The following is a 26,289-nucleotide window of genomic DNA, read 5'->3' on the forward strand; positions in this document are numbered from 1 at the left end:
GTTAGATACCATTTATCACACAACCCATTGTTTAAAAACATATCAAACTCGCTTTGGCTCATTAAGATACATTTTAAAACAACTCGTTGTGAGATATATGATATCTAACGGCCACTCGTGTATTATTCTCCATATATTAATCTTAAAGAGGAAACCTGTTACATTTGTCCATTAGTAGTGCCAGGGATCTTTATCCCACAGACAGGATAGCACATACACACTGGTTTGGAACGATACTTGAATTTTGTTTACACTAAATTGTTGTTAAAATCATTACGTTTAAGAACATGCCACAACACAATAATCAGTTGATTTGTTTTTTTAATGAAAAATGTGGAAAATATTTACGAGCCCTTAATGAATTGTATTTAGTATATACGTGTTTGATCTTCCTGTAATCTGATATATAACCACGATAGGTAATAATATGAGTAACTAATGAAGTGTGAATGGTGTTTTGTAACAATCTACTGTTATTTGTTATTAAAATACGAAGTAAAACGATTATGACTTGCTTATCTTTACATGTGGGACATAGCCCAGTGGTAAAGCACTCGCTTGATGCACGGTCGGTTTGGGATCGGTCCCCGTCGGTGAGCCCACTGGACTATTTCTTGTTCCAGCCAATGTGCCACGACTGGTATATCAAAGACTGTGGTATGTGCTATCCTGTCGGTGGGATGGTGCATATAAAAGATCCCTTGCTACTAATGGAAAAATGTAGCGGGTTTCATCTCTTAAGACTATGTCAAAATTGCCATATATTTGACATCCAATAGCCAATGATTAAAAAATCAATGTGCTCTAGTGGTTTTGTTAAACAAACCTTATTTTTGGTTATCTTTACCTTGAACCCACTGTCCTGGACAGACGGTCCTGGTGGCTCAGTTGTGTGTGTGCCTAGGACAGCAACCTGTCTCATTCATCACAGAGTGTTTTTGTGAGGAGTATTTCTCTTTGTTCTTGGTTGTTGCCAGATGTTCTGTTGTATACAGTCATAGGCTGGACGCAGGGATTATAGTAGCCCCACTCCCGTGGCTAGTGCTATTCAATGTTGGGGTAGTAAATAACTACTATTACCATGCCCGATGACTAGTGAAAAAAGGTTTATAAATACTGCATTTCAGTTTATTTTGTAAATATCAGAGGTGGGGATTCTCCTCGGATCAGCTGTTTTCCTCGCATTTTAATCGTCGTTTCCTCCAAAATGTGTCAGATGGCGCAGATTGTAACCTAGGATTTCAAGAATTTCTGAGACTCCACTAGATTTCCTTTTTTTTTTTTTTAACAGTTCACCAATTCCCACCTGATATATGAATATCCTGCCCCCACCCCACCCCCAATTTTAGTGCTTTATGCAATTGTTCCTATGTGACATTATTGCTATTAGTAAAATTGTATTAAAGTAAAGTAGAGCTAGTGAATTTTTAATCGTGGCTGGTAAATTAATAAAATCACTGATCCCATGGCTAGTAGATTTTATAAAAATTCTAGAAGTCCTGCTGAACATCTTTGCAGTATAAAGTGAAGAGTTTGGGGTTCTGTGTTACAGTAGCAAAGAAGAGTTGTTACCAATTTTAGTTTGTAGAAGATGTAGTTGTTTGGCATCATAACATGCATAACTGCATACCAGTAATTATGTAAATAGTAAGAAATTCAAATGCATGTGTTTAAGAAAAGGTTTTAATGTGTTGCCAAACATAATTTTGGTCTTCATTATTTTGTGGTAAACATGTTTTGCTATAGTCCATCCCATCCTCCTACAAAAATGTGGGGTTTTTTTGGTAAAAACTTTCACTTTGGTTTGAGTAAGAACAAAAGTAAAAGTGTTTTAGAAACTAACAAAAAATATAATTTTGTGTGTGCAATTTAGAAAACAGTCGGCTCAGAAATACATATCTTGCAGTAAATTCCATAGTGTAAAAAAGGGCGTTCCCTTTGGGAAGAACTATAAGGTCTGTTGGATTTTTTTTTACCTAGGGCGAGATGAGCAGCTTAAAAGGCAATGCAATATATATATATATATATATAATACATGAATTATACAGCTTTACATAGGATTTAAAGGCGCTCCTTCACAGATTTAATATCCTTATTTTATTTTTATTTCTCTAAATATGTATTAAAAATCAAATTCAAACACAAATGTTAAGAAATTAGTTTTATGTCACTTTAAAACAGATCTCCATTATTTAGTGGCAGCCTAGATAATAAGAATTACAAGGTTCTATCTGTAATTTTTCCAAAACAATGAATTATCCATCTTATTTGGAATGGGAAATTGTTTAACGTGCACATTCAGAGCAAGCTGTTGTAGTGCATGGCTGTCCTGGGCACATCTACTGGCATCAGCCGGTTCCTCCGTCCAGGACAGGAAAGGGTTGGGGTGGGTGAAGGAGGGACCGCCTGCACTGGCAAGAGAGCACGAGCAGTCCAACCGTACATGTATTTGATAGAAAATTAAATTATCTACATTATAAACCGTACTAGAATATGATATTTTAAGACATTGTTGTTAATTTAAAACTATTGCAAAGACCTCTCTATGACTCGGATATGGCAGCTCCAAACTCCAAGTGGCGATTTCTCAAAATGAGGTTTTGTGCACATAGAACCTTATAATTCTCGACTCATTATTATGTTTTCCTAGTTTCTATTGGATCAACAGTTTGTTCATCACGTCGATAGCCTGTCACTGTTTTATTTGTTCGATGGCGCCACAAATGATGGATTGGTGAAACTGGTTTCGGATTTCGTCCAGTTCTTGTCACCTCTGAACAGTCCCATACCAGACACATCTGGTCGGGGAATGTGGAAACCAGTTTCAGATTCACTCATCACCGAGGAATTATCAGAAGTGTTGTCAAGTTGCTGATGCCGCTTCCTGGAAATATAATTAGAACAACTGGATCATAAAATTGAAAATGCTCTTGCTAATCTACGTTGTTGTTACGATACACATTTGTTTTCTAAACTTTTCTTCTCACGTCAAACCAAAGTGAAATTATTTACACAAATACATCTTTGTAGGAGGATGGGGCGGACTAGTCAAAAAGATTTTAAAAAATTTATAGAAAAAAAATAGCTGATTGAAGGTAGGCCAGAGATTGTGGCAGCCATTTTTGTTAACTGAAAGTCTACTTTCCCACAATGTTAGCTGATATAAAGTCTTAGAGTGATTGTCGCAACGAATCCATTGTTTAAAAGCCAAAAAAAACCCACACGTTTCACAAATGTACATGTTTGGAAAAGCATTAAGCCATCAGCTATTTCCATTACCTTCGCACAGATATTAAAGGTCCTATGTCAAAGTTGAAACTGCAATGTGACAACAAGGAGGGGGGGGGGGGGGGGGGGGGTCCCCAAATAATTTGTGTCTAAATATAGCATGGTCACCAAAACATGGTGAAAAAAAACCCTCCGTGTGTTGAATGTGTATGCATAAAACAGTGAGGTCCATCTACTAGTAAATGACATTAGTTGGTTGTAATGTTTATAGGCATATAGCTGAAGGTATAAGTTTTATGTTTTAAATCAAACATTTATAAACATTTTGGCGGGAACTGCCATTATTGCCCCTTTAACTTGCATTGTAGAAACAGCGGTGCTATATACTAGTTTTATGAATTCATAACAAGAACATGTTTGTCTTTGAAAGAATGGGGTCCGGAATTAGAAACCCCCACAAATGTTTGTTTCAGCAAAACACCAACAAAGAAACATTCTGGGAGTACCGCTAAAGCAATACATGTCCCCAGGGCTTCTAGATTATGGTAGCTCCTCTCCCATGGCTAGTGATATGCAATGCTGGGCTAGTAAATAATTACTATTACCATGCACGACGACTAGTGAAAAGAAAAGAAATCACATGTTGCAGTTAAGTGTATTTTGTAAATATGAATATTCTGACCCCACCCAAACCGCCAATGTTAGTGTGTTTAAGCTCTATCTCCCTCTTTAGGTGATTATTATTATTTAGTAAAATTGTATTAACTTAAAGTAAAGTAGAGCTAGTGAATTTTAAGTCGTGGCTAGTAAATTTAAAAAATCACGGATCCCATGACTTGTGGCTTTTATAAAAATTCTAGAATCCCTGGTTCCCTACTTTTGTGAAAACTATATGTAAGACCGACAAACAAGAAAACAGACATACAGAAAGATGGAGATGAAACCTATAGTTTCCTCCGGTTGGATCGGCAGGGACTTATAAAAAATACACACACACTCCTCCCACAACAACAACAAAGGAAAGGAAATGTTTTTATTTAACGACGCACTCAACACATATTATTTACGGTTATATGGCGTCGGACATATAGCTTAGGACCATATAGATATTGAGAGAGGAAACCCGTTGTCGCCACTTCATGGGCTACTATTTTCGATTAGCAGCAAGGGATCTTTTATATGGATCATCCCACAGACAGGATAACACATGCCACAGCCTTTGATATACCAGTCGTGGTGCACTGGCTGGAGCAAGAAATAGCACAATGGGCCCACCGACGGGGATCGATCCCAGACCGACCGCGCATCGAGCGAACGCTTTACCACTGGGCTACGTCCCGTGCACCCCCCCCCCCCCACCACCACCACTACCACCACCACCACCACCACAACAACACAAACAAACAGTAAAGATAACACAAACGTACTTACCTTCTACGTACTACAGTGAGTAGAGTGGCCAGGACTGCAGCTATAACGACAACTGTTGGAACCGCCACGTAAACAAACACTAGAAGACCTGACCCTGAAACACAGACGTAATGCTGGATCAACGGACCGATGGATGGCTTGGCAGGTGGACAGGAAACAATATTATTTTAAAAGGTTGCGTCATCAACAAAACATCAATGTTAAAAATTCAACTCACTAGAGTAGCCAGGATTGTATGTTGGGACCAACCCATATTGGGAGGAGGGGAAACCCACACTATGTATGTATGTATGTATGTATGTATGTATGTATGTATGTATGTATGTGTGTATGTATGCATATATGTATTTATTTATGTATGTATGTATGATTTTATCAAATTTAATATAGTTGGGTTTTTTTAAAGGATGATTAGGGTGGGTGGGGGTGGGCATATATTTAATATTTAATTTTAGTTGTCAAAAATAGTCTGCTGGCCGAAAACCTCGTTCTGGTGGTAGTTTTGTTTTAGTAAACTAGTCTGGGAGTGGCGGTCCTCTTTTTGACAATGCACGAGGGATGAAATCTCCAGTAAAGGATCTCCTCGGGAGTGGCTGTCCTATCGACAATCCATGGCAGTAGATAGAGATTCATGGAAGTAACCACTATTTTGTCAAATGACCATTCGATTCTATATTGTGTATAGATTCGGCCCTGATCACGTATCACGGTTTTGTCGATCACATTCAAAGATTGCAAACTCGGAACAGACCCTTTAACGTTAACTAAGTCTTACCTCCAACTTGGTCTGAGAAGTCTGGTGGGTCAGCAACCAATGGAATGACGCCTTGTGTACACGTCACTGTCGGAATATATCCTGCAATAAACGTATTTGTTTTTAACAAACTGATAACAAAGGTACAAATATGAACCAGCAATCAATAAGCTTTATATATACACTTCAATATTGGAATATATCCTGCAATAAACGTATCTATAGTTAACAAACTTACAACAAAGATAAAAATATGAACCAGAAACAGGGCCTAACGAGATTTGAACCAGTGTTTTACATGGAATTCCTGAAAATAAAGCTTTACGTGATCTTTTTACATGCACTTTTCCATAGACAGGGCAGTATAAACCATGGCCTGTGATGTGCCAGTCGTGGTGTTCTGTTTGGAAATGACCAAACACCCACAGTCCATAGCGGTAAATTAATCCCGAGACCCACCACGAATTAGACAAGCATTCTATAAGATATGGCTGGAAAATGACAGAGTAATGTGTATGATTACAGTGACACATCAATATTATACTGAACAATAAAATAAATATGAATCCCATTAGTTTTTGTGTGTATTAAAATGGTCAACATCTTGTGAACAGTCTAGTTCCATTTTGGCAGTGCATTTACAAAATTAATTTTATTAATAAATAGATAAATTATAAAACAATTTGCACTTCTTATGTTGTTCAGTATATTTTGGCGTGAATACAAACCTTCTCGTTGATTCTCATCGCGACACTGTGCTAGGTTAGTGTACTGGGCTTTAATATCCACTAGAGTGGCGTTCCTCTTGCCAGATTTACAAACACAGAATCCACCGACACATTGCTGGTTGGCCTTGTCGAAGCAGAACTTTCGTATAGAATTGTTACATGGTTCCCCGAGCTGTGCGAGGCTGTAGTATCGGTTGGGTTTCGGTTTACAGCCGAAGTTGTTGACACTTGGTATCTGTCCGCTCCGACACTGACACGTTCCACTCAGACACACCACGCCATACCCACCGCAACGGTTCTGACCAATAGTACATGACTGGCCAAGTTCAACCACTGGGAAAATAAAGAATAGAAATGGAATTTAATTATTACATCCCAGGACAAAGGTGGATCAAAAGGGGTGGGATCAGGAGGTGAGTGGGTACTTTTTGACATACTTTCATCAGAGAAGTGTTCAAGTATGCCTGTCGTGGGCACGACCTCTGACTTCGCCAGAGTTCCGTCCATGACAGGGATCAGAATGTTTCGCACCCATCCTAAAGGATTCAAGAGTCACTTTTTAACAGGTTGTTTACAATTTTAATTTCACAATTGCCAAACTACTATTGGGATGCCCTTTTTAGGAGTTGGTCCATGTGTCTTTTTTTTCCATTTGTCCCTTCCCTAAATTATTTCCCGAGTCCGCCCTTGCAGTATACTATTGAAAGGCAAAGTTGCACAGTATTTATGTACAAGATGACCCATTAAAAAAGGAAAATCAGAAAATATTCTCATTTAACTTGAAAGTTGAAAACTCAATTATAAATAATTACATTGAGAATGATAAAAGTCAAGAAACATCAGTTATTATTTATCAATAAGATTGATGCAAATTTGTTTTTGTTTATGTTTATTTTGTAAACGCATTTCTTACCTGATGTTATTATCCTTCTGGTTTTTAAAAACGTGTTTTTAAAAATGGCAAAAAATATAAGAAAAACTTCCACCACCTCTCCGATCTCCCATTGTGTACACATTATTCTGGTTGTAGTTTGTTTTGTTTGGTGTTTATTGTGTGTGTTGTGATTTTTGGGTTGTTGGGTATTTTTTTTTTTTTTTTTTTTTTTTTTTGCTCTGTATTTTTATATGCTCTCCTGTTGTTATTGTTTGTTTGGGGGATGGTGAGTTGCCCCAGAGAAATCTGGTAATACCATGAACATGGATACCTATATACTGTTAGTACGAACCTGGCACGCATTTCTCCAGTGTGGTGGAGCTGTAAGGAGCACACCTGGTAATACCATGGATACCTATATACTGTTAGTACGAACCTGGTAATACCATGGATACCTATATACTGTTAGTACAAACCTGGCACGCATTTCTCCAGTATGGTACTGTTAGTACGAACCTGGTAATACCATGGATACCTATATACTGTTAGTACGAACCTGGCACGCATTTCTCCAGTGTGGTGGAGCTGTAAGGAGCAAACCTGGTAATACCATGGATACCTATATACTGTTAGTACAAACCTGGTAATACCATGGATACCTATATACTGTTAGTACGAACCTGGTAATACCATGGATACCTATATACTGTTAGTACAAACCTGGCACGCATTTCTCCAGTGTGGTGGAGCTGTAAGGAGCAAACCTGGTAATACCATGGATACCTATATACTGTTAGTACAAACCTGGTAATACCATGGATACCTATATACTGTTAGTACAAACCTGGTAATACCATGGATACCTATATACTGTTAGTACAAACCTGGTAATACCATGGATACCTATATACTGTTAGTACAAACCTGGTAATACCATGGATACCTATATACTGTTAGTACAAACCTGGTAATACCATGGATACCTATATACTGTTAGTACAAACCTGGTAATACCATGGATACCTATATACTGTTAGTACGAACCTGGCACGCATTTCTCCAGTGTGGTGGAGCTGTAAGGAGCAAACCTGGTAATACCATGGATACCTATATACTGTTAGTACGAACCTGGCACGCATTTCTCCAGTGTGGTGGAGCTGTGAGGAGCACACCTGGTAATACCATGGATACCTATATACTGTTAGTACGAACCTGGTAATACCATGGATACCTATATACTGTTAGTACGAACCTGGTAATACCATGGATACCTATATACTGTTAGTACGAACCTGGCACGCATTTCTCCAGTGTGGTGGAGCTGTGAGGAGCAAACCTGGTAATACCATGGATACCTATATACTGTTAGTACAAACCTGGCACGCATTTCTCCAGTGTGGTGGAGCTGTAAGGAGCACACCTGGTAATACCATGGATACCTATATACTGTTAGTACGAACCTGGTAATACCATGGATACCTATATACTGTTAGTACGAACCTGGTAATACCATGGATACCTATATACTGTTAGTACAAACCTGGTAATACCATGGATACCTATATACTGTTAGCACGAACCTGGTAATACCATGGATACCTATATACTGTTAGTACAAACCTGGCACGCATTTCTCCAGTGTGGTGGAGCTGTAAGGAGCAAACCTGGTAATACCATGGATACCTATATACTGTTAGTACAAACCTGGCACGCATTTCTCCAGTGTGGTGGAGCTGTGAGGAGCAAACCTGGTAATACCATGGATACCTATATACTGTTAGTACGAACCTGGCACGCATTTCTCCAGTGTGGTGGAGCTGTGAGGAGCAAACCTGGTAATACCATGGATACCTATATACTGTTAGTACGAACCTGGTAATACCATGGATACCTATATACTGTTAGTACGAACCTGGTAATACCATGGATACCTATATACTGTTAGTACAAACCTGGCACGCATTTCTCCAGTGTGGTGGAGCTGTAAGGAGCAAACCTGGTAATACCATGGATACCTATATACTGTTAGTACGAACCTGGTAATACCATGGATACCTATATACTGTTAGTACGAACCTGGCACGCATTTCTCCAGTGTGGTGGAGCTGTAAGGAGCAAACCTGGTAATACCATGGATACCTATATACTGTTAGTACAAACCTGGTAATACCATGGATACCTATATACTGTTAGTACGAACCTGGTAATACCATGGATACCTATATACTGTTAGTACGAGCCTGGCACGCATTTCTCCAGTGTGGTGGAGCTGTACGGAGCAAACCTGGTAATACCATGGATACCTATATACTGTTAGTACGAACCTGGTAATACCATGGATACCTATATACTGTTAGTACGAACCTGGTAATACCATGGATACCTATATACTGTTAGCACGAACCTGGTAATACCATGGATACCTATATACTGTTAGTACGAACCTGGCACGCATTTCTCCAGTGTGGTGGAGCTGTAAGGAGCAAACCTGGTAATACCATGGATACCTATATACTGTTAGCACGAACCTGGTAATACCATGGATACCTATATACTGTTAGTACGAACCTGGTAATACCATGGATACCTATATACTGTTAGTACAAACCTGGTAATACCATGGATACCTATATACTGTTAGTACGAACCTGGCACGCATTTCTCCAGTGTGGTGGAGCTGTAAGGAGCAAACCTGGTAATACCATGGATACCTATATACTGTTAGTACAAACCTGGTAATACCATGGATACCTATATACTGTTAGTACAAACCTGGCACGCATTTCTCCAGTGTGGTGGAGCTGTAAAGAGCAAACCTGGTAATACCATGGATACCTATATACTGTTAGTACAAACCTGGTAATACCATGGATACCTATATACTGTTAGTACGAACCTGGCACGCATTTCTCCAGTGTGGTGGAGCTGTAAGGAGCAAACCTGGTAATACCATGGATACCTATATACTGTTAGTACGAACCTGGCACGCATTTCTCCAGTGTGGTGGAGCTGTAAGGAGCAAACCTGGTAATACCATGGATACCTATATACTGTTAGTACGAACCTGGCACGCATTTCTCCAGTGTGGTGGAGCTGTAAGGAGCAAACCTGGTAATACCATGGATACCTATATACTGTTAGTACGAACCTGGCACGCATTTCTCCAGTGTGGTGGAGCTGTAAGGAGCAAACCTGGTAATACCATGGATACCTATATACTGTTAGTACAAACCTGGTAATACCATGGATACCTATATACTGTTAGTACGAACCTGGCTCTCATTTCTCCAGTGTGGTGGAGCTGTAAGGAGCAAATCTGGTAATACCATGGATACCTATATACTGTTAGTACAAACCTGGTAATACCATAGATACCTATATACTGTTAGTACGAACCTGGTAATACCATGGATACCTATATACTGTTAGTACGAACCTGGTAATACCATGGATACCTATATACTGTTAGTACGAACCTGGCACGCATTTCTCCAGTGTGGTGGAGCTGTACGGAGCAAACCTGGTAATACCATGGATACCTATATACTGTTAGTACGAACCTGGTAATACCATGGATACCTATATACTGTTAGTACGAACCTGGCACGCATTTCTCCAGTGTGGTGGAGCTGTACGGAGCAAACCTGGTAATACCATGGATACCTATATACTGTGAGTACAAACCTGGTAATACCATGGATACCTATATACTGTTAGTACAAACCTGGTAATACCATGGATACCTATATACTGTTAGTACAAACCTGGCACGCATTTCTCCAGTGTGGTGGAGCTGTAAGGAGCAAACCTGGTAATACCATGGATACCTATATACTGTTAGTACGAACCTGGTAATACCATGGATACCTATATACTGTTAGTACGAACCTGGCACGCATTTCTCCAGTGTGGTGGAGCTGTACGGAGCAAACCTGGTAATACCATGGATACCTATATACTGTGAGTACAAACCTGGTAATACCATGGATACCTATATACTGTTAGTACAAACCTGGTAATACCATGGATACCTATATACTGTTAGTACAAACCTGGCACGCATTTCTCCAGTGTGGTGGAGCTGTAAGGAGCAAACCTGGTAATACCATGGATACCTATATACTGTTAGTACGAACCTGGCACGCATTTCTCCAGTGTGGTGGAGCTGTAAGGAGCAAACCTGGTAATACCATGGATACCTATATACTGTTAGTACAAACCTGGTAATACCATGGATACCTATATACTGTTAGTACAAACCTGGTAATACCATGGATACCTATATACTGTTAGTACGAACCTGGCACGCATTTCTCCAGTGTGGTGGAGCTGTAAGGAGCAAACCTGGTAATACCATGGATACCTATATACTGTTAGTACGAACCTGGTAATACCATGGATACCTATATACTGTTAGTACGAACCTGGTAATACCATGGATACCTATATACTGTTAGTACGAACCTGGTAATACCATGGATACCTATATACTGTTAGTACGAACCTGGTAATACCATGGATACCTATATACTGTTAGTACGAACCTGGTAATACCATGGATACCTATATACTGTTAGTACAAACCTGGCACGCATTTCTCCAGTGTGGTGGAGCTGTAAGGAGCAAACCTGGTAATACCATGGATACCTATATACTGTTAGTACGAACCTGGCACGCATTTCTCCAGTGTGGTGGAGCTGTAAGGAGCAAACCTGGTAATACCATGGATACCTATATACTGTTAGTACAAACCTGGTAATACCATGGATACCTATATACTGTTAGTACAAACCTGGTAATACCATGGATACCTATATACTGTTAGTACGAACCTGGTAATACCATGGATACCTATATACTGTTAGTACGAACCTGGTAATACCATGGATACCTATATACTGTTAGTACGAACCTGGCACGCATTTCTCCAGTGTGGTGGAGCTGTAAGGAGCCAACCTGGTAATACCATGGATACCTATATACTGTTAGTACGAACCTGGTAATATCATGGATACCTATATACTGTTAGTACAAACCTGGCACGCATTTCTCCAGTGTGGTGGAGCTGTAAGGAGCCAACCTGGTAATACCATGGATACCTATATACTGTGAGTACAAACCTGGTAATACCATGGATACCTATATACTGTTAGTACGAACCTGGCACGCATTTCTCCAGTGTGGTGGAGCTGTAAGGAGCAATCCTGGTAATACCATGGATACCTATATACTGTGAGTAGAAACCTGGTAATACCATGGATACCTATATACTGTGAGTACAAACCTGGTAATACCATGGATACCTATATACTGTTAGTACAAACCTGGTAATACCATGGATACCTATATACTGTTAGTACAAACCTGGCACGCATTTCTCCAGTGTGGTGGAGCTGTAAGGAGCAAACCTGGTAATACCATGGATACCTATATACTGTTAGTACGAACCTGGCACGCATTTCTCCAGTGTGGTGAAGCTGTACGGAGCAAACCTGGTAATACCATGGATACCTATATACTGTTAGTACGAACCTGGTAATACCATGGATACCTATATACTGTTAGTACGAACCTGGCACGCATTTCTCCAGTGTGGTGAAGCTGTACGGAGCAAACCTGGTAATACCATGGATACCTATATACTGTTAGTACGAACCTCGCACGCATTTCTCCAGTGTGGTGGAGCTGTAAGGAGCAAATCCTGAATTGCACCAGCATCGTCTACCGCAAGTTCCATCAACACTCATACACGTCGAGTCCATGGGACAGATGGTTGTGTCGTTGCAGACGTCACCTACTTTAGCTGCAAACATACACAGATAATTGTCTTTAATTCTCAACATGAGGCCTATAGAGCTCCGCTAATTTATTATAAATTTTGTCAGTAGTGGATACTTAAGTAATTTGCAAAAGATTATCTTGGAATATCCATCCACATTTTTAAGACAATTTTTTACTTTCCTAGAAATGTAATTACGGTTTTCTGTCATTATATTACTTACTAAATTCTGATTCGAAGATGTCATTTACAAATGAATGTTAGTACGGCAAATACGGTGTCATTAACAGCAGATCCTAACAAATGATTTATGTGTATTTTGAACTATGAGGTTTTGGGTGGGTTTTGTTGTAACTATAAGAATTGATTTTGGCTATCTCTTCTTTTGTGAATATACTGGTTTACAATAAATGCTAATGTAGTATAAAATTGCTTCATGTCACAACAATGTTTGACTACTATACATTGATAAATGTTCCCAAAAGGCAAACAATTATTATAATCTTAAATAATGTCTGAGCATAATAAGCTGTATTATGTATGCATCATTAAACAGAAATGCTCATAGTTAGTAGTCTGGAAAGAGATGGAAGTCATCCGCTGATGATACAGAGACTAGGCCTATACTCTTACTGATTGACATAAATTAATCTTTTACATGTAATTTTAGTATTATTCAAAACACTTTAATTAGCCAAATCGGTTTATGTGGGGTTGTTTTAAAGCTAGGTAGTCAACTGTTCATTTATACGAATATCATTTACCTAAGCAGTGAGTTACAGTTTGGCTACTGGTGTGCTGGGTATCAGGTGTCGACAAATCTATGTTATACAGTATAGAATATACGAATAAAGTTCTGGTGGTTATTACTTTACAACATATCAATTCACTATGTGAAAGTTTTAATTCACTACGTGAAAGTTTTAATGTTAACCTGTCATTAGGCATTATTAAACTTAGACATGTTTATTTTAATTCTTTTTATGTATAATTTTATGGGTTTTTTAATATAATATGCACGTTAATTTTTATATTAGTATTGGTAGTATCCCATAATTCTGTCTAAGTGGTGGTATTTACCCAAATTTAATAAAGGCTAAATTTTAACTAGCTACTTACCAATTACACAGGTTTTCCCATCCTCTGCAAGAAAAGAGAGAGAGGAATGTATAGTAAAATACCAATCAAATAAAATATGTTATTAACATACAAAATGGTAGTGTTAATGTCAGTTTTAATGATTAACAACACTTATCTGTGCTTTTGTTTCATTTGTTGGTAATTGTTCCCAGTTTGCTTCAGCAAACATCTGCTTAATACCACTGAAAACATAAAGTGGTTTCATCTTATAAAAGTCTAGTTTTCACTTTAATAAAACACGTGTACATAGGAGTGTAGTCAGAATAAAACAATTTGCTTACCAAAACAACATTGTCTTCTTGAAAAGCATACCTGGGACACACTCTTTGACCTACGTATTGTTCATCAATCATTTTGTCAAAAATTATCACAAATTTGTTATCTGACGTTAGGTAATTCTATCTCACACTTCAAAACTTTTCATCCATAAGATCCTTGTTAGTCAACTCAGGATTAATTTAACTTTTGCACTTCGTATACCATAGTATTTTTTTAAAGTATTGCTTATACATAAAACATCCCAGTGTACATTTAGTTATGATGGGATTTTTAACAAAAAACTACATTTTTTATAGTTATCGCATTATCTGCATAATCATAATTCATGTAGTGTTTTCAACAACTAATTTAAGACTAAAGTCCTAATCTAAATTATACCCAACTCGTTGCTTCTTACACACTGGTAAAATTCCTGGAATGGAAACGTTAATACTGAATTTGTATCATCATGACCTCTAACTAGTTGCAAAATAACTGACACAAGTTGCCTTTCATCGATAAAATATTTTAATTTTGTAAAACAGTATCAGCTATAGATATGAACAAAAACCATTTGAAACAGACCCTATGAAACTGTTGTGTACTGACGCCATATCTGAGCATATCTGAGTCGTTTTTAAAGTCTCTGAGTTTTTATGGCATTATTGTACAAAAGTGAAACGTTTTCATTCATAAACGCCCCCGCCTGCTACCGACCCCGGTCTGGCTGCTGGTGCTCTCTTGAACCTGTCTGTGCAGGCGGTCCCTTCTTCCACCTACCCCAAATCTTTCCTGTCGTGGTCGAAGGAGCCAGCCGAGGTCGTCACCTGTGCCTATGACAGGCGTGCGCTAAAACAGCTTGCTCTGAATGTGCACGTTAATCCCTATACCATACCATACCATACCATACCATACCATCCATAAAAGAAATTACATAATACTAATGTAGTTTTCAATTTCCATTTCAGGAATTGTATTTAATAATAGCGGCATTTGGTGTTTTCCCTAGACATTTGGCACGGCATGACAGACTAAAATCTTTTAGGGCATTTTTACCATTTTCAGGGCACTTTTGTTCCATTAAATACCAAAAGATATTGAATTAAAAATAAAGGTAATAAATGTGCTTGTTTTAATAAATGAATGGCAAAGTATATAACGGATATATTTTATTAATTAATAATACATTTTCTGGCTGTTTTATAAAGGTAGTTCTGTAATTATTTATTGAAAAAGGCTTGTTTAATCTCAAGGCAGCATGGCGCTAACTAAGTCAAGATGGCGCTAGACTTTTGAGCTACACCATGTTAAAACAAGATAGGGAAAACACTAGGCATGTAATAAGCAAACGACAGTTGGCTATACTTTCGATTAGGACTTTAGTCCGTGGTGCAATACTATATGTACTGTTTTGTCATGCTTGTAGTGCAGGAAACAATCATGTATATACCTACCCTAGTGCAAGGTGCTTCTGTATATAGTTGGCTACCAAACAGCATGCAAAGTGTAAAGAGAAAACATTTTAATGGGATATCTGTGCAAGCGGTGCTGAAAGAAGCAAAACCTATTTCCCCAAACCACAAGCAAAAACGAAAATATTACCTTAGTCCAATTATGTTTTCTGCTAGTAATTTTATAGGTAAAGCGGAGATGTACCAGCGCTAAGGAATGTTTTAATCTACAACTGCACATGCTTAAATGACGAAGAGAACTACTTCCTGACATTTTGAAGCACTATTCCATAAATAGTATTAGGGGTATATAGTCGTTTTATCCAGAGGCAAAGTGTTTCAAAGATGAATGAGCTGGCAGAAGAGATCTAGAACATTTTGCAGTGGTTTGCAAAGTAAGGTTTACTGAGTATTTCATGTAGTGTTGGGAATCGGTAGGAATTGAATCATCGATCATCGGTTATAATCGGTTGATACCAACTGATCGACTTTCGATTACACAATCAGTTAGAAGTATATAAACATGAGAAGTATTTGAATTCTTTTCTTTTTCTTTGTATTGCATGAAAACAAACCCAAGCCTATTATATATATTTACACCAACTCTATCATCGAAACTGAATTCTTTTCTTTTTCTTTGTATTGCATGAAAACAAACCCAAGCCTATTATATATATTTACACCAACTCTATCATCGAAACTGGAGGAACAGTTACATGTTTCCCCTCAAAGGCAATGTTGGAAACATATTAACAAATTATTAATGACAGTTTCTTTGAGTGTAGACGCGAACACGTTGCCTCTGGATGTAAGTCAACGATCTATGATCTCCGTAGCTGGTTTTGGACCAGTACTAACCAGTAATAGTTTTAGGGGAATGTCCTTCTGCTCGGCACTTCCCAAGCTCTCTCCACGATTCAGGCTCGGCATATATCTCTTCTGGTGTGGCGGCTCTAAACCCAGCCATGCACTGACACACAGAGTTTGCAGTGCATTCTGATACGAAGGTCATACAAGAGGATGGATCTGAACATTGTTCTCCAACTAGTTTGAGGTCATTAGGAGCACAATATCCACCATCTGTTTTTCGAGGATAATCACCACCACATTGGCAAGTTCCATCTGGACCACAACCACTACCAGGAACCGAACATACCGTATTGGCATTGCATGTCTCACCCAGTTTAGCCCCTTAAAATAGAAGAAAAAAAAGAAAAGGAACGTTTGATGGATCGTATGGTGAACTGTGTTGACAAAGAAACCTACTTATGCCACGTAAGCTGATCATTTTAACGTGTGGGATGCTTGTGTCACTGTTTGTTTCTTCTTCTTCATCATCATCATCTTCTGCTTCTTCTTCTTCATCCTCCCTCTAACTCCTTTTATCCTATCTTCTCTCTCTGTATCTTTCTCTGTGTGTGTGTGTGTGTGTGTCTCTCTCTCTCTCTCTCTCTCTCTCTCTCTCTCTCTCTCTCTCTCTCTCTCTCTCTCTCTCTCTCTCTCTCTCTCTCTCATATCAGATTTATTTTTTACCTGATATCAGACTCTTTAAACGTCTATTGATTTGAGGTAGCAGCCAAACGTCTGCATTTCTACTAAACAGCACCTAACTGAATACTAAATACCTGTATTGTTTATGTACAGAATATTAATAAGCCTCAACAAGTCTTGATGTTATAAAAATTGTTTCCTGCACCCAGCATTGAAGATGTGTCGTAACCTATTGACAGTCCGTGTGTATCTAAACATTGCATTACTGGCACAAACAGGACGATGGCTCCTTTGGAATTACAACCAAGCAACCAACTAGTTAACTATCATCCAACCAACCAACCAATCAAGCCAGCCAAGCAATCAAAAAACACATTTACCGAATAAAACCAAATTTGTGTCAGACAACAAAATATATAATTAAGCTACTTATAGATATCAGAAATTTACAGATACAGTCGTAATGATGATATTAATGCAAACGGAATAGATTAAACCAATTTAATCCTCATTGCCAAAGAATAATAACTGTACTTAGACCTGACAAAATATGTTTCAAAGAACATGTCAATTGTTTTAGCATAGTTATGGGTAAGTTGGCTTTTTGTAAAAAAAATGTTTTTTTTATATAAATCTGAATTATTATTATTATTATTATTATTATTATTTAATAATTAACCCATGCAGATGCCAATAAAATGTTATGTGTTAACTCTTTTCACTTATACAGGTATGTTAATAAAAGCATTGTTTTAATAGAAAACATCAGGTGCCCAGAAACACTCATTGTTTTTATAGATAACATCAGGTGCCCAGAAACACTCTTGTTTTTCGATTAGACCTTATGATACTTGTAGGCTTTGTCAATGTATTTCTATGCTAAATACGTTTGTTTTGTTTAACGACTCCACTAGAACACATTGATTTATTAATCATCAGCTATTGGATGTCAATCAGTTGGTAATTTTTTCACATATAGTCTTAGAGAGAAAACATGCTATATTTGCCCATTATTAGACAGGGATCGTTTATATGCACCATCCCGCAGACAGGATAGCATATACCACGGTCTGGGGCAGATCTATGGGGGGGGGGGGGGGGGGGGGGGGGGGGGGGGGGGGGGTCAAGGTGTCCGGACCCCCCTCAAATTTGAGAAGTGCCCCTTTTATTTAGGATGTTTAGGTTTTTTACAAATTTATTTATTCTGTAGAATACGTCTGCCTGTTGTAGCACTATTATATTATGGTCCATGTGAACCGTGTGTAATTTTTCAATAGTGCTTTTTCATAATGATATGGTGCCCTTTTTGTCTTGGACCCCCCCCCCCCCCCCCCCCCCCAAGCAGAAAAGCTGGATCCGCCCCAGACGGTCTTTGGTATATCAGTCGTGGTGCACTGACTGGAACGAGAAATAGCGCAATGGTTTTATGTTCAAAGGCTTTGACATAATTACACTTATTATCAAACACTTGTTTTAATATTATAGTAGATGATAAATGGGGCAGGTTGTAATGGGGATAGAGATTTCATTCAAATATTCTGTCTCCCTGTACCTTTAATGCAAGCGGAGTTCTGGTTTGCCTCTGTGTAGCCCTGTTTGCAGACACAGCGCCGCCTACAGTTTAAAAGTCCACAGATAGAGTTATCTGGGCATGAATCGTCATTGGTGCAGTTACGGTCTAGATTCACAGGAGCTGCAAAAACAATTGTAAATTTGTTCAAGTAACATCTGAATTAAAATATAAATACAATGTAAAATATTAAACTTAAATATTTAATAACATATCAATTAAAATATAAATTATACACTATGTTTAACATTTAAAAGTTTGTCTTGTTTAATAACACCACTAGAACACATATAGATTTATTAATGATTAGCATTTCAACCATTTTGTAAATTTGACATATCGTCTGAGAGGAAACACGCTATATTTGTCAAACATTCAAACTAAGTTTTAGAATAACATAACTAAAATGTTAATACAGTGTAAAACATTTAAATTAACATCTGAGTTAAATATAAGTACACTGTATAACACTTAAATTAAGATTTAGAATAAAATCTCAACTAAAAATTAAATATAGTGTAAATCATTTAGATTAAAAATTTAATAGCATGTGAATTAAAGTATAAATACATTGTGAATAACATTTTAAATAACATCTGAAATTTAAAATTAAAATTTTATGCTGGATAACATATATTTAATATAACATCTAAATCCTGAACTAAAAATGCAAATACAATTCAAAGGATAAAAGAAATCCAAATTCATTGTTACTGTAAATGATACATCCTATTTCATCTATAGGATGACTACCAGTTCTAACCACAAAGCCATATTTTTCCACAAGGCTGAACTCAATGGACATTTTTTGACAGCTGTAATGATAATGTTTTTCTTAGATTGGTCCAGGTATTGCTTGCTTGAACCAGGGCTTTCAGAACTTGTTTTAAAATCCACTAGCCATGGGATCAGTGATTTAAATAATTTACTAGTCATGATTAAAATTCACTAGCCCTACTTTACTTTAAGTTAATACAATTTTACTAAATAATAGTAATAATCAGATATGTTACCTAAAGAGGGAGATAGAGCTTAAAAACACTAACATTGGGGATAGGGGGTGGGGTCAGGATATTCATATTTACAAAATAGACTTAACTGACACATTTCACAAATTGTTTTTCACTAGCCATCGGGCATGACAATAGAAGTTGTTTACTAGCCCAACACTGAATATCACTAGCCATGGGAGTGGGGATGCCATAATCTAGAAGTCCTGCTTGAGCCATTTGACCAGTTAATGGAGTATCACTTTGATGATTGATTACAACCGAATACAATACCGAGTTATGTCCCTTCTAATCTAATGGTCTTTGGTACATTAATAATGAAGAATTGACTGGCCTCGGTGGTGTCATGGTTAAGCCAACGGACATAAGGCTGGTCGGTACCGGCTCCCACCCAGAGCGAGTTTTAACGACTCAGTGGGTAGGTGTAAGACCACTACACCCTCTTCTCTCTCACTAACCACCAAGAACTAACCCACTGTCCTGGACAGACAGCCCAGATAGCCGAGGTGTATGCCAGGACAGCGTGATTGAAATTTAATTGGATATAAGCACGAAAATAAGTTGAAATGAAAATGAAAGGAACATTACTAACGAAGAATTCGCCTCGGTGGTGTCGTGGTTAAGCCATCAGAAAAAAGGCTGGTAGGTACAGGGTTCACAGCCCGGTACCGGCTCCCACCCAGAGCGAGTTTTAACAACTCAGTGGGTAGGTGTAAGATCACTACACCCTCTTCTCGCTCACCAACTACTAACATCTAACCCACTGTCCTGGACAGACAGCCAAGATAACCGAGGTGTGTGTGTGTGTGTGTGTGTGTGTGTGTGTGTGTGTGTATGTGTGTCCAGGACAGCGTGCTTGAACCTTAATTGGATATATGCCCACCTACACCCCGGACTTGTCTGCAACAACAGATTTCGTACCCAAAAGCACAATGCATGTTTTACTCTGTTATTAATCACCCATTAATCAGTTTGTGCCAACCCGCGCTAAAAGAGACATTTCCTCGGTCTTGTAAGACTGGTTCAAGTCTCGCGATGGTCCTATTGTACTACAGTACTACAATACGCTGTACCTGGCGTGGTCGTAGTTGTTATCGTTTCCGTTGTTGTCTCCGTCACCGCACTGGTCGTTGTTGTTGACGCTGTAGAGCCACTTGTTGTTTCTGATGTCGCTGATTCCGATGTCCCTGATGTTGTTGACTCAGATGTTGTTGACTCTGTCGCTGAATCAGATGTTGACTCTGTCGCTGAATCAGATGTTGATTCTGTCACTGAATCAGATGTTGATACCGTTGCTGAATCAGATGTTGATACCGTTGATGAATCAGATGTTGATTCTGTCGCTGAATCAGATGTTGATACTGTTGGTGAATCAGATGTTGATTCCATTGCTGAATCAGATGTTGATACCGTTGCTGAATCAGATGTTGATACCGTTGCTGAATCAGATGTTGATACTGTTGCTGAATCAGATGTTGATTCTGTTGCTGAATCAGATGTTGATTCCGTTGCTGAATCAGATGTAGATACCGTTGCTGAATCAGATGTTGATTCTGTTGCTGAACCAGATGTTGATTCTGTCGCTGAACCAGATGTTGATTCCGTCGCTGAATCTGATGTTGATTCCGTCACTGAATCAGATGTTGATTCCATTGCTGAATCAGATGTTGATACTGTTGCTGAATCAGATGTTGATTCTGTTGCTGAATCAGATGTAGATACCGTTGCTGAATCAGATGTTGATTCCGTCGCTGAATCAGATGTTGATTCCGTCGCTGAACCAGATGTTGATTCCGTCGCTGAACCAGATGTTGATTCCGTTGCTGAATCAGATGTTGGTTCCGTCGCTGAATCAGATGTTGGTTCCGTCGCTGAATCAGATGTTGGTTCCGTCGTTGAATCAGATGTTGATACCGTCGCTGAATCAGATGTTGATTCTGTCGCTGAATCAGATGTTGATACCGTTGCTGAATCAGATGTTGATTCCATTGCTGAATCAGATGTTGATTCCGTTGCTGAATCAGATGTTGATTCTGTTGCTGAATCAGATGTTGGCACAGTTGCTGAATCAGATGTTGATTCTGTCGCTGAATCAGATGTTGATTCTGTTGCTGAATCAGATGTTGGCACCGTTGCTGAATCAGATGTTGATACCGTTGCTGAATCAGATGTTGATTCTGTCGCTGAATCAGATGTTGATTCAGTTACTGCTATTGCTGTTGTTGCGGTCTCCATGGTACTGCTTTGTGCTGCTGATGTCACACAATTTTCTGTTATTTCATCCTCTGAATATTCTAAATAGAAAGATACATCAACTGATAGTGAGATAATTCACACAAAAACCTAGAATGAGATGAAACATTTACTCTGATCTCTAACATTCACATTCACAGCTTGGAAAGAGTTCAGTTCATTCTACTTACAACATTTACTCTCATCTCTAACATTCACATCCACAGCTTGGAAAGAGTTCAGTTCATTCTACTTACAACATTTACTCTCATCTCTAACATTCACATCCACAGCTTGGAAAGAGTTCCGCTCATTCTACTTACAACATTTACTCTCATCTCTAACATTCACATTCACAGCTTGGAAAGTGTTCCGCTCATTCTACTTACAACATATACTCTCATATCCAACATTCACATTCACAGCTTGGAAAGAGTTCAACTCATTCTACTTACAACATTTACTCTCATCTCTAACATTCACATCCAGAGCTTGGAAAGAGTTCAACTCATTCTACTTACAACATTTACTCTCATCTCTAACATTCACATTCACAGCTTGGAAAGAGTTAAACTCATTCTACTTTCGCTAATGTAAAGGCAGAATGAAGGGTGTTCGTTGGAAAAACAGGCGGAACTGTTACCCAAAGGGAGACATGTTTTTCATGTAGTTCTTAAGGCTTACTAGATGATTTTTGTTAAAGATTCATGTTACGAAACTCTAATTTTGGATTTGTGTGATTTCGATTTCGATATTAAATATGCATGATAAGAATTCTGAATTCCCATCAAAACAAGTGGTTCCTGAGATGTACTATTTAATCACAATGCCAGACATTTGACAATTGTTGTCCTGGACGAAGGAGGTGGTAGTGGTGAGAACCTACGCTCAAGATAGGCGGGTGTTATACCAGCCTGTTCTGAACACGCACGTTAAAACAAAGGTGTAGAGCCCATTACGCACAGTATGCATGTGCGTAATGCAAGAAAAAAATCAGGGAATGGTCGAGGCGGTCTGTATTTGTTCTATAAAATATCCTCTTAAAATTGACTCGAAAAAAGATAGAAAAGAAATGCTTCACAAAAGGTTCAGAATGCATATACAGGCGTCCTGAGTTTCACAATTTTCACGTGGGGAGGCCTACGAATCTCCCCGCTCGGGCACGCTTTCGGAATGCGTAATGCTAAATCTTTTCTGGCTACGCCCCTGTATAAAACACTGGACCTTTGACAGTTTGGCAATATTGTATAGTTAATAACGAGCTTTAACAACCAACTTTAGAACTGGAAGCATTCTACTATAAAAGAAACAAATCATACCTATTTTCATTTCATTCCGGATGCAGTATCCACGCAGGAAGAACGCCTTGCGTTCTAGTAACGTAGCAACGCGGAAACCTTCCTTACATTGACATGTCCCGTTACAGATAAGGTCATCATCGCACTCCACTCCCGACCCCCCACACGCCTCCCCCAGTGTGGCCCACTCCTTCACGCAAGTCGGGCAGGGAAAGGGACGTCGCTTGCACATTTTGCCGTCCGCTCGTGGTAAGTGGCTCGGATCGCACGTGCATACTCCGCCTTCTTCCGGTTTACAGTATGAATATTTTGTTCCACATTCGGACGCGGGGTCGCAGGTTTCACCCAGTACACGCACTGAAACAAAAGGGAAATTCAAATCATATTTCTATAAGCATAAGGCGGTTTTAACAAATTATTATTATTTTTTACAAAGTCTGGTTTAAATTATCAATGTTTGTATAGACAATGTGATTAGGGTTGTTCTGATGTTCCTGATAGACCCAAATGCAGTGTGATTAGGGTTGTTCTGATGTTCCTGATAGACCCAAATACAATGTGATTAGGGTTGTTCTGATGTTCCTGATAGACCCAAATGCATTTTGTGTAAATCACAATGCTTTCACTTACTTTTAACGGCCCAACGGATAAACGTAAGGCCACTATACTAACTAACCACTATGAAGTAACCATTAACCGGTTATCCTAGACAGACAGTTAAAATAGATGAGGTGTGTATGTCCAGGACTGCGTGCTTGAAACTTAACTGGATATAAGCACGAACAGCATGTTAATATGAATGAAAAAATGAATGAATGAATGAATAAAGAATGGATGAATGAATGAATGAATGAATGAATGAATGCATTAAGAACTGAATCGATGAATGAAAACGATACCGACCCAGAACAATTTCGCTGGACGGTTTTTCACATCCAGTCATCTCTCCGTATTTGTTTTACATATATTTGTGATAACTAACTACATGTATGTAACAGTTTCTGAATTACTAACTCAAGAATATAAATGTTGTAATGTGTAACCAGTGATTTCCCCGAGAATTGTTCACAAAACAACATAAATTACATAGTTCTTTGTTAACATGGAGATGCATTTAAAAATTTAAAAAAAAAGAAGTGTGATTTTGCAATTGTATAAACTCATAAAATAAAAAGTATTAAATAAAATAAGTTTGAAGTAATATTTTGTGGGCATATAATTCAAGGTGTAAGAAAAAGTAATACATATTTTTGGTGAGACTTCCCCTTTAAGAATATTATTAATAAATAATAAACCAGGAACTACTGAACCTGCAAGACAACTCTGGAAGTTATCAGACGTGATGGTCCCGTTCTTACATTTACACTTCCTGTCGCAGCCCACTCGGGCACACTCGGCATTCCCCGGACAGTTGCTGTTAGAGTAGCACTTCTCGCCCAGAGCAACAACACCTGTATTAAAAGAAAGGAATATTTTACAAGACGACAACTCGTGGTTACTTTTGAAGCTATTATAGTAAATCTGTCTGAGAGTGGCAGTCCTCTTTTGAGCGAATGAATAGAATAGATGTTTAACGACACCCCAGCACGAACAATACATCGGCTGTTGAGTGTTAAACTATGGTAAATACAATCAATATCTTTTGAGCTGTGCTGGAAAGATGTCATGTTCAGAAAATGATCTCCTCGGGGTGGCTGTCCTCCTATAGACGAGACATTAGATAGAGATTCATGGAATCAACCAGTTTCCTGCCAAATATCCATTCGACTCTGTATTGTTGTCATCTTCGTCATGGATAATGGTTTTGTCATAGCTAGGAATGTTTTTAGGCGGGGGAGCAGATGAATTCGTGGAACGAAAGAACCATTTTGAAGCCATTGCAGAGAGGTTATACTTAAAGAATCAATATTAATAGCCAGTAATTTATTATTATTATTATTATTATTATTATTGTTATTATTATTATTATCATTATTTTGTTATGTTATGTTTTTTGTTAACCTGTTTTCTCTAGTATTTTCTGTATAAATCTCTGTGGTAAACTACTAAGAGATCTGAAGACAGACGATCCACTGTGAACAAGTCTGGTTGTAATAGACACTGATCTATCATGGCTATGACTAGCCTAGCTTACGTATACTTGTAAGACAAAGTTTTGAAACAAAAGGTTTTGTATTAAGTGATATTTGGAGGTTTTGTATTCAATTATTCGTTGTGTACGTCAGCTTGACTCACAAGTTGATTTGTTTTCTCAACTAAATAATATGTAAATGAAACTTTGAACTGGTTTTAAATATACCATATTTCCCTATAATTACGACCTCATTTCAATCCCATAATTCCAATGCCTACAGGTATTTCTATTGTACAACAAACTGTCGCAACTTACTGTCTAAACAGTCATCGGCTTGTACTTCGGTTCCTGAAATAGGAAATAAAGTATTGATTAATGCATTTAAATACATATAAACTAAATTCAAAATACATGTAGGAATAATTGTAGGTAACATCGATGAGGTCATACCAGGACCTATTTATACCAGGGACCTTTTCAATGTATCATACTCAGATATTTTTCGCTGATATCATACCCTGACATTTTTATGATGACATACTCGGATGAATTGATTAATTAAAAATGCATTATTGTTTTTAAAACCAAGTGGATTAAGCAAACGTTTTACCTGAATGTATTTCAGTGATGTCATGCCTTGACGTTTTGATGACTTCATAACATGATGTGTTTTTAATTTGACAAGGTTTAATTCTTATATAATTACTTTAAAATAAAGGGGGGGGGGGGGGGGGGCGCAGTGGAAATGTATTAAATATCTAAACATGTTTTTCACTGTATATGCTTTATTGCATGTGTATGTTATATTGCATGCTACCCCGTGGGGTGCAGGCATTTCGATACAAACTTAACGGAATTTATTGAATTGTAATATAATAACATTTATTACATAATATCTATACAATCTTCCTATAGTGATAAAGGCATTTTCAAACCGTGTAATAAATTTATGTTGTATTACACATATGTGC

At 38.1% G+C, this 26,289-nt stretch overlaps 1 protein-coding gene across 1 annotated transcript in view; it reads right to left on the reverse strand.

Annotated features, from left to right (window-relative positions):
• Positions 1–2,148: 2,148 nt before the first annotated feature.
• LOC121373487 overlaps positions 2,149–26,289 on the reverse strand; it is a 36,238-nt gene continuing 12,097 nt past the window's right edge. Inside the window, exons 7-17 of the mRNA XM_041500157.1 lie at positions 25,634–25,666; positions 24,555–24,695; positions 23,266–23,601; positions 20,788–22,008; positions 18,687–18,827; positions 13,914–13,937; positions 12,672–12,818; positions 6,142–6,474; positions 5,435–5,515; positions 4,660–4,753; positions 2,149–2,884 (exon numbers count right to left, since the gene is read on the reverse strand). Coding sequence (XP_041356091.1) covers positions 2,701–2,884; positions 4,660–4,753; positions 5,435–5,515; positions 6,142–6,474; positions 12,672–12,818; positions 13,914–13,937; positions 18,687–18,827; positions 20,788–22,008; positions 23,266–23,601; positions 24,555–24,695; positions 25,634–25,666 — 2,735 coding nt within the window. The 3' untranslated portion in view covers positions 2,149–2,700. The remainder of the gene's footprint in view (positions 2,885–4,659; positions 4,754–5,434; positions 5,516–6,141; positions 6,475–12,671; positions 12,819–13,913; positions 13,938–18,686; positions 18,828–20,787; positions 22,009–23,265; positions 23,602–24,554; positions 24,696–25,633; positions 25,667–26,289) is intronic.

Source organism: Gigantopelta aegis, chromosome 5 (assembly GCF_016097555.1).
Source record: "Gigantopelta aegis isolate Gae_Host chromosome 5, Gae_host_genome, whole genome shotgun sequence".
NCBI classification, from domain to species: Eukaryota; Metazoa; Mollusca; class Gastropoda; order Neomphalida; family Peltospiridae; genus Gigantopelta; species Gigantopelta aegis.